This window comes from Sceloporus undulatus, chromosome 3, assembly GCF_019175285.1.
Source record: "Sceloporus undulatus isolate JIND9_A2432 ecotype Alabama chromosome 3, SceUnd_v1.1, whole genome shotgun sequence".
NCBI lineage: Eukaryota > Metazoa > Chordata > Lepidosauria > Squamata > Phrynosomatidae > Sceloporus > Sceloporus undulatus.
The window spans coordinates 141,909,850-141,920,070 of NC_056524.1; the positions used below are offsets into that span (position 1 = coordinate 141,909,850).

A 10,221-nucleotide genomic window follows, 5' to 3' on the forward strand; every position below is an offset into this window, starting at 1 on the left:
TCTTGAACCGTGCGCATTCACTTGGGAGCAGTCAGGTGCAAGCGACGAGTCAAGAAGCACCCCCAGACTGACGCACGGAGTCACTTCACAGGGAGCGTGACCCCGTTCAGGACAGGTGGGAACCACCGCCATTCCGTGACCAGGGGAAACTATCACCCAGGTACCTCCGTTTTCTCTGGATTCACACTTGAGTCGGTTTTCCCTCATCAGCACCGCATTACTGACTCTAGACAGGCCACACAGAGGAGAGACCCCATCCCCGGTCACTGCATCAGTCGGAGACCATAGGAGAAATTGATTTAGGGTGTCATCCGAGTCGTACTGATAACCCGCGCGCCATGTCTCCGGATGGACTCTGCTCCCCAGCGTGTTTCCTATGTAAATGTGTAAAAAAGCATGGGCGGAGACAGAATGGCTCCTTGAAGGGACCCCGGTGTTTTAAGGGGCCTCTCGTCGGGAGCACACGTTCTCCCAGCTGCACCCATCTGGGACCTCCCAGCAGAGGTCAGGACCGGAACCACTGGAGCGCAGTGCCCACGATTCCCACCTTCTGCCAGGCGTTCCCAGAAGGATTACCATGGTTCTAATGCGTATCGAAAGCAAAAGCAAAAAAAGCTGAAAAAGCCGCTGAGATTGTCCAAAGCGCCCCACACAACAGGGACACGATGACCCCTGTCGATGATGGAGATCATCGGGACCAAGGCGACCATTGGCCGTTTGCTCAACCCTGGTAACCCGCGACCGGAAGCCAGTTTGAAATGGATGCCAGATAATCCCGTTTCATCCAAGACGCCCTGAAGCTGGATTGCACCGCAGTCATGAGTTTCAAGGTGTGAACTCGAGGGCAGTTAACAAAAACAACAAACACTTGGTTTCTGAGCCCCAGTCCACAAGGGAAAAAGATGAAAATGGGTGATGAAGGGTAAACAGTGGGGAAAATGCTGTGATTGGCAACTCAGTTACTAGTAGTGCCAGTGATACTACCAAAATGCCAGCAGCCAGTAGTGTATTTGAAAATAATGCACTTGTTTTCACTTTCCCAAAAATGTCATGAACAGTAGAGTAAATTGAGTTTACTCCACAGAAGGTATGTATGCCTCCAAGGTGCAAAGTTCGCCCAAGGTCAGGCTGCTTCAGTTGGGTTTTCTTGCCACAAAAGAAGCTGCCACTGTCAACACTTGTTCTTTGCCAAGCCAATATGCTGCTGTAACCCACACTGGTAGTCTGTGAGAGTGAGAAAAGAGAGAGATCGAGAAGGGGCGCAAGAGAGAGAATGCAGGGCATTGAAGCCCTATCAATTCTCCCTTGGGGGTCAATCTTTCTTTGCTACATGAGCCAGGCACAAACCCCTATGTGTGGTGGTGTTGAAAAGGCTCACTAGTTTTTGGCAACAACAAACAACAACAAACAACAAAGTTCCTGAATGAAAAAGGAGCACACAAAAATCTTTGGAGTATCTAGCACCGACCCCCAAGAGAAATTGGGAAGTCATAATCCAAGTGGCAATCCGCAATGCCAATATATGGGTTGTTGCCATGGTTATCTGCGTGATAAACTCCCATACAACAATTTTGGCCATAGGGCAAGCTATTTTTTTCGGGCAATGGGAAGTCCAGTTCCGAATGCAATTTAGCCAATTCACGTAACATTTAGCTGAACTAGCCAAATTCACACGATAGCATTATGGCCCCCCCACTTTCCTTTCATATCGACCAATTACGAGAGAATTCCTCCCGTGTGAGATCACCTCCTTTGAATCCTCTGCTTTGAGTCTCATAGGAAGTGGGCGCCTTTGCTGTTTATAGAGCATGGTTCTGAGGATCAGATAAAGCTTGGAAAAGTGTCATCAGGGCTTCCTATTGCCAAACTTTCGGTATATTGGTCCTCATCTCAGTCAGGACATCACACTCAGAAAAAATTGCTTTGATCTGTGTTTAAATTTTATTCTAATAATTGTTTAGTCTTTGATAAAATTGTTAAATTGTTAAAAAGAGGTGCACTAGTTTCTTTTGATTTATATAACTATTATGTTCTAATTATAAGCCCACTCTTTTGTGGAAAGTGTCACCTATGGTCTTGAACACAAAGCTTGAATTCCAGCTTAGCCGTCTCTCCCACCCAAGCACAACAACAGAGGGACTCTACAAAACATTTGTCAGAATCACACAATCCAAGACCTTCACAAAAAATCCCCAGCTCATTTAATGACAGCAAAACTGACCAATTTCTCCTCGCTTTTGTCTTATGGGAACCGTGTTTTTTAATTTTTCTAAATGAAAAGTCCACAAGTGGCACAGGATCTTTATTAGACATCTGCTACAATATCCGACAAAACTGCCGCAGGTTTACATGTTTTCCTAGACTATGCTTCATTAGGTTAGGTGGCAAAAATTAAGGAACAAGGAAAAGGTGGCCATCTAACCCGAGGCAATGCATGATCCCTCCTTATTGGAAATCTCTACACTTGGGACTGGAGATGTTAAATCAACGAGCTTCAGTGGCTTAAAAGGATCCAGTCCATTTGAAAAAGCCAATGACCATAGTATGCGTCAAGAATTTGCGTTCTGTGACGGCAAACACACTGTGTCCTCGCCACATTTTCACAGCTGTGACTTTTGCAGCTTTTGATTATGTCACGGATTTTATTAATATGTTCTGTTCTAAGAATTAATCCCGGTTCTCCAGCGTAACTCGGTGGTCTTCAACTTTTAAACCAAAAACCGCACTGAAGGACCTAGAGATTACTAGAGCGAACACTCAACTTCCCTGGCCATTTGTAGCTCCTCCCAATGCAATTTTATGGCCAATGTCTGGCAGGATGTTGGACCACAGAGTTGCACTGAGGAGACTTCTCAGAGATCCTAGAGAGGTGTTCATCTCAGGTACAAAATAGCAAATTTGTTGTTATCTGCGGTTCTTCCACAGTCACAGGCGGTCCCTGTGCACCGTCCCCAGCAAATCTGGGACAGGATGAGGTTATACTTTGCATATGTTTGGCAGGAGAGAATGGCTCTGTCTCCACTCTGGGGCCCAACAAAACTCTCCCATTCCCAGAATTTCATAGCCTTGAGCCAGGGCAGTTAATGCAATCTCAAACCAGACATATTTCTTGTCAAGTGCAGATACGACATCTTGGCATTTCGAAGCTTTCCACTTGTGGGGGTGAAGGAAGGAGAAAATGTTATGAGCAACATCAGCTCATGAACTGACAGGAGAATTGGTCTTTGATTAACAGCGAAACATATAATTTACACCCGGCTGTGAGACCTGTGTGGAACTTTTGAGAATAGCAGTGTTGCATCCAAAGTTTGACTTTTTGGGCAGGAGGGTGGGGGAAAAAGGCAATCACAGGTCAGGCCCAAATCCGCACAGTGTCACCAGCAATTAAGCTGCATACCGTTCATTGTTTCATGATCCTGAGCAAAGAACCCAATGTTGCCTTTAGTGTCCCCCCCCCCAACCAAAAGCACTCTCCCTTCCCATGTTAACTCTGATGAATCAGATTAGGCACTAAGACTTGAGGATCTTGGGTTAAGAAAATTTGAGGTGGGACCTTGTCAATGCAAGTTGCATCGTTTGCCCAGGCCGGTTCCTAGGCGGTTACATTTCCCCAACCCTAGTGTTGAGACAATATTTTTGGCACCCGTCAGCCCTCATAATTATTTTCACCCCTTGATCTCCACTTGTTTCATTTGTTAAAGCTAAACATGGACATCAGAACTTAGGATCCAATCTCTCCCTCACAGTTAAATTGAGAATTAGTACAAAAAGCCAATGTAGGTTTGTACAGGTTAAAGCCAATTTTTGTATTTGGCTGTGAATATTTGGAATGGAGGGACTAATGCACACATGTTCCTTTTGGTGCAAGCTTGAATTCATTATTCATTCTACTATGATGTGGAAGAAAAATGTGGATCCCATGCCTATGAATTTGTGTGGGGTAGTGGTGGTCCATCTATGACCCCTTCTAAAAACTGAAAATCTTCACCCAAGTGACAGAGACAGGAAACAGGGTCTTTGTCTTGTACAAGGAAGCGAAGATAAAGACAACCAGTTAGAGTCACACCAGGTGAGATGCCGACGAGGGCTGCAGTTTCTGATACCACTTTTAGCTGGCTTTGGCATCCCATGGTGACCAGCCTGGTCCCTAACCGCAAGAGGAGGACAATGGCACGCGACAAAATTGTACAGGGCTTTCAAGTAACATGGAGGACATGAACAAGTAAACGTCTGAAACCCCTCATATCAAATATAAATTTCCTCCATGGACAGGAAGACTGGAAATGCCAAGATATACTCTGGAAATAAGCAGGACATTGCTGGTTATCCTCCTGGTTCCCATGCCTATGGAGCCACTGGGATTTGTGTGAGGTTTGTTGTGGCCTCCAATGCTCTCGACTGAAGTGAGTAAAGCGAAATCTGCCTCCAAAAATCCCAAATCCCCAGGATTCCATAGACACAGAGCCAGGGCAGTTATAAAGCAGTGTCAAAGTCGCATTATGTTCTGCAGTGTAAGATGAGCCCAGCCCATGAACAAAAGATGCGGAATGGCTGCCCAGGGCGAGAAAGAAAAAGAACACACAGTAACGGCACAAATCACCAGGAGTAGGCAAAGTTCACACTGCTCTCAGACTCAGGAGTAAGGCCCCATGGCCAAAGCTTCCCTGAACTCATATTGCCAATGAAACCCCCATGGTAGGTTTGCCTCCAGGGCAGGACAGAGCCTCCTCCTTTTTCCAGGACATGTGTCCTCCATTCCAACCTTCTGTCTTTGGAAGCATATTACATCCTCCATTTTCTGAAGCACGACTACAGCAAGCATGCATTTACAATATTTCTAGGAGTGGTTTTGAGCTTGTTCTTGCGTCCTGTTCCTCCCTTTTTCTTGAAATGTTCTTCCATTTTGTGGTGCCTTCCTTTGTGCATGAAGACATGCTGGGAAGAACGAACCAAGCTTTTTAAAATGGATTGTTTGGAGCCAATGTTGGTGGAGTTGTGGACTTAATTGTGTTTGGAGCATTGGACTATGACTCTGGGTTCAAATTTCCGCTTGGCCATGGCAATCCACTGGGAGGGGCCGCATCACACTCTCTCCAGCCCTCAAAGGAAGGCCATGGCAAGCCTTTCCTCCAACAAGTCCTGCTCTCTTGTGCAAGAATGAGCAGGGAGAGAGGATGGAAGGAAGGAAGACGTAAGGAAGGAAGGAGAAGGGAGGCAAGGACAGGGGGAACGGAAAGAAAGATAAAGGGAAGAAAGGGGGAAGGTAGGAAGAGTGAAGGGAGGGAGGAAGGAGGTAGCGAAGGAACAGGAGGAAAGACAGAGGGAGGGACCCCCCACAACAAATTTCTCCACCTCCCCCGACATTCCATAGCCTTGAGCCAGAAAAAGGGAGGTTAAAGAGGTGCCAAACACCCGGTTAATTCTCCAATGTAGATGCAGCAACAGGAGTGTGCCAGAGCACAGCAAACATTCTTCCCCCCTTCTGCTTTTGCAAAATAGGAGACCGGGGTGGAAGTGATAAAATGCCAGGGTTTGGGGCCTGCTTGGCCCGTGCGCAACACACCGACAGCACCACACGCAAGTAGCTCTCTCTCCCTGTTAATTCACTCCAGGCCGCTGGCAGAGCTGCTGGCTGCTCCGTCGCGCCTCATCCTCCAAACTCCGGCCCCTCTCTCCTCTCTCTCTCTAGGCCTCCGTGACTCCCTATGGCTGCCCCTCTGCCGCACCCCTACAGTGTTGCGCTCTCTAGGCAGTGGCCATACCTGGCCTATATGGGCATGGGCCCGGCCCTGCATTATTTGGAAGCGTGTACTGACAAAGGTTCCTTTGGGGCAACTGATGCTGCTGAGCACCAGTGCAAATTATATCAAGACGGGGGTGGTAGGGGGTGATGGGGAAAGAAATTGGGGACACTGACTTGTTCCCATATGGCATGACTGGATTTCCCATGAATAAAAATTGATGGACACATTGCCACTTGCATTGGATCAGGATAAGGACAGGATGAGTGTGACATCCACAGTATGTAGTGTGATTCATCTTTGTCACAATAGTGTCAATAAGGATGGGCAATGTCCCAATTCTCTCCCATCTTTTGCCCCAAGTCTGATAATTCTCTGGTGTTCCTTTCCATTTTACTCTCTTTTGAAAAATTAGGAGCGCAGTTGTGAGGTAGTGGTTTGAGTGTGTGGACTATGAAACTCCCTGGAGACCCAGGGTTCACATAGCCTGGCTCCAGCCCATGAAAACCCTCTCGGGGTGACCTTGGGGAATAGTCCACACTCCTCTCAGCCTCAGAGGGATGGCAACGGCAAACCTCTCCCCTGAAGAAGCTTGCCAAGACAACACCCATGATAGAGATGTTGACTCACCCTAAGATTTGAAGGAAGGAACACCAAGCACACCACAACTACTCTTTTGAAAAAGCACCCTTGGGAGGAAGAGCTGACCTGTGTAGCCAGTGTTAGTTGGTTGTTTCCTGCAGGGTAATATCAATCTGAGGCCGAGAGTTCCTTCCTAGGACTGCACTAGAAAAAGAGGCGACAGTTTCTGGGTGCCCGGAGGGAAAGCACCCCAGTCGAAGGGAAAGCCATGTATCAATGGGGAAGTTCTCTACACTCAGGAAGCCACTGAAATGGAAGAACGGCCTCCGGCCCTGCTCAATGGGTGAAAACGGCATGGCGAGAACCTTCCCTAAAGGTTGATCCCTGTGCACAGCAGTTGGGATGGACAGCCTCTTTGGAACGGGCGCAGGTGTGATCGGGTTTTTGTCCTCCTTTTCCCAGACATGCCCTTCCATTTCAACCCTTTTTGACTAGGAAAATGGCCAAAGAGCCCTCCATTTGGAGCAGAAAGCTAAGCATATCAGGGTGCCTTTTTACTTTGGCTGTTGTTGTCCCCCATTTCTCTTTAGTGTCAGTGGAGCTATTCCACAATGGGGGACAGGCATAAGGCCTGTCCTTATCCCGTCCTTTGTGATCCTGCCGAGGAGGCTGTTCCAGACCTGCGCAGCACTGATTGGCTTATGGCATTAATGTGAACCTCCACGCAATGAATGTAACAATGCCCAGGTTTCAATGGATGGAATCTGCGTATGTCATCTGCATGGCCTGTGTCACATGAGTGCCAGTCAATCATCGCTTTTCAGGGAGGACAGGCATCAATATCCCAGATACAGGGCAATGTTGTAATGAAAATGCTTCTCACTATTGCTGCTATGATGGAAGGGAAAAGGATCAGCGCCACAAGGACCGTTTTGTCCCCCGTCTGATCCAATCTCCCCGCAACATTTCTGGTGGCACCTTGTCTTCCTTTTGTGTGTGTGTGGGTGGGGGGGGTTTCCCATGCTTTGTATTGTTTCCTGTAAGGTCGTCCCTGAAGGCCGCTGAGCAATTTTCACAGTGAGGGATAGGAGAGGAGGCAGTGAGGAAAAGAGCCGCTCTCTGAGAAAGTGCAGTAGGTGCCCAAGATTCCTCTCACCAAACTGCCACCCAGTCGTAGGGCAGTTTATCCACACCCACAGGAGCAATCCAGGCGTGGTTATCACTGTGAAGTATCCGTGGAAAAATTGTGGTAAGTTACATGAAACGATGTTCACATCAACTACTCACCCCCCAAATACCAACACACTTAAACGTTGAGTCACAAATGAACGCCTAGTTACATGTTGCATCCTGTTTTTTACTTTTGGGATTGCAGCGACAATGCCTTTCTGATATGCACGTTTTTGGCAGTTCCTCTATATTGGGAGAAACTTGGGAGTTGGGGATATAAGAAAAGAAAAGAATAATATATTTGGGCACACTGCGTGTGAGTAATCCCTCGTGGTGGATTTACTTGCCAATTTCACTGACTTCATTGGCGCGGGGGATGCTTTGCAAATGTGCTGTATTCATGCTCTCTTCAGTTGCCCAACATCAGCCACCAGTGTGATCTTAAAACTCCTGGGATCTGAGGGGCACCATGCACGTGCCAGGCAACGCCACACGGCAAGCCCTGACTTTGTCTGCTACTGACAGCTCCGTAGATGTGTAAGCCTGAGGGCAGGGGAACTGTCTGCATAACGTCTGAAGCCACTCTGAGAGGCTTTTACACTGAAGGGCAGGGTATGAATACAGTACTCAAAATAAAATAAAAAACATCTATACTATCCAATGATTCTCTATGGGCAAGTGATTGGACACTGTTTCCTAGGAGCAAGTGTTTTGCAATGTCTTTATAGAGAGGCATCTCCAATGTTTCCCTAGGAGCAAGTATCCCCAATGTATCTCTCTAGGGAAGCATGTCCCACATGTAATCCCCTATGAGCAAGTATTCCCCAATGTATCTCTCTAGGGAAGCAGTCCCCAATGTATGCCCTATGGAGCAAGTATTCCCCAATGTACTTCTCATAGGAAGCATTCCCCAATGTATCCCTGATGGAGCCAAGTATTCCCCAATGTAGCTCTCTAGGGAGCATTCCCCAAGTATCCCTATGGGCACGTATGTCCGAATGGATCCCTATGAGCACGTATTCCTCAATGTCTCCCAATGGGCAAATATTCCCCAATGTATCCCTATGGGCAAGTATTCCTCAATGTATCCCTATGAGCAAGTATTCTCCAATGTATCTCTATGGGCAAGTTTTCCCCAATGTATCCCTAGGGGCATCTATTCTGGCCTATAGGGATGTACTATTCTCGAATGGTTCTCTGACCATGTTTCCCTCGGAGCAAGTCTCCTGCCCTGTTAGGGAGGTGTCCCCCAATGCCTCCCGGGGGCCCTCCTCCTCCTGGCCCTCCCTGCTGCTGGTACCTGTTTGCGGAGGGCTTCGAAGGCGGCGCTGATGGTGTGGACGCGGGTCCTCTCTCGGGCGTTGGCCAGGAGCCTCCTGGTCTGCTGGAGGGCCTTCATCTCCGAGGGGGGCCCCGGGGAGGGCTCTGACCCGGGAGGAGCAGGAGGAGGAGGAGGAGGGGGGCGCCTGCTGCTGCTGCTGCTGCCGCTGCCGCTGCCGGGAGAGAGCGGGGCCTCGGGGCGACTCCTGTAGAGGGCAGCGTGGGGCAGCGGGGCCGAGGAAGAAGAGCCAGGAGGGAAGAGCCCCAGAGGAGGCGGAGGGGGCCCCTGGAGCCTGGGGGGGCAGGCGGGGGTCCCTGGGGCCAGGGAAAGCCTGGCTGCTCCGGAGGTCCAGAGCCTCCTCCTGCTGCTGCCGCTGCTGCTGAGGGTCTTCCCTCCTGGGGGCTGCCCTCTTCCTCCTCCTCCTCCTCCTCTTCTCCTTCTCCTCCTCCTCCTCCTCCTTCTTCTTCTGGTTCCTGCGGAGCTTCTTGAGGCCCCTCAGCTCCTGGAGGCAGAGGCGCTTCCAGCGGGCAGCCTCCCTGGCCCCCTCCTCCTCGTCCTCCGGGAGCAGCTGCATGTTCTTCATGGCCCCCCAGGGGCCCTCCTCCTCCTCCTCCTCCTCAGGCTCCCTCTCTCTCTCTCTCTCTGTCAGGGGCAGCAGCAACAGCAGCCCGGCATCTGGGTTGCCTTAGCCTGGCTTTGCACAGGAGCCCACACCGCACGCTGCCTGCTGCTCCCACCGAGGGAAGGAGGGAGGGAGGGAGGGAGGGAGGGAAGGAGGGGACCCGCCTCTGCCTCTTCTGCTTCTGCCGCCGCCGCCGCCGCCCAGCGGGACTGGAGCCTCCTCCTCCTCCTCCTGCTCATGCTAATGCTGCTGCTGCTGCTGCGAAGGGGCAGGAAGCGCCCTCCCCAAGCAAACAGCTGCCCTGCTGCCAATCCCCCCTTAGCCCCCCTCTCTTTTGGAAAGAAGCCCCACTGGCCCCCAGGGAGACACGCTGGGCTAGGGTTCCCTGCAAGCAACTGGCCCCCAATAGAGCCCCCTATAGGCAAGTATTCCCCAGTACAGTCCTATAGGCAAATACTCCCCAATGTTTCCCTATAAGAAAGTTTCCCCCAATGGATCCCTATGGGTAAGTATTTCCCCAATGGATCCCTATAGGCAAATACTCCCCAATGGATCCCTATAGGGACAATGCATCCCTGCAATGGATCCCTATAAGCAACTAATCCCCAATGTATTCCTATAGGTAGGTATCCTACAATGTTTCCCTGTTGGCAAGTATTCAGCCATGTATCCCTATAGGGAAGTATTCTGCAGTGTATCCCTAAGGGCAACTATTCCCCCCAATGGATCCCTAGGGTGAAGTAAGCCCAGTATTTCCCCACAGGCAACTATTCTGCAATGTATCT

The 10,221-nt window shown here is 49.7% G+C and overlaps 1 protein-coding gene across 1 annotated transcript in view; it reads right to left on the minus strand.

Moving 5' to 3' along the window:
- ATOH8 (atonal bHLH transcription factor 8) overlaps positions 1–9,581 on the minus strand; it is a 43,513-nt gene extending 33,932 nt beyond the window's left edge. Inside the window, 2 exon segments of the mRNA XM_042458239.1 lie at positions 8,794–9,087; positions 9,089–9,581. Of these exon segments, the coding sequence (XP_042314173.1) occupies positions 8,794–9,087; positions 9,089–9,397 (603 nt within the window). The 5' untranslated portion in view covers positions 9,398–9,581.
- Between the last annotated feature and the right edge of the window lie 640 nt (positions 9,582–10,221).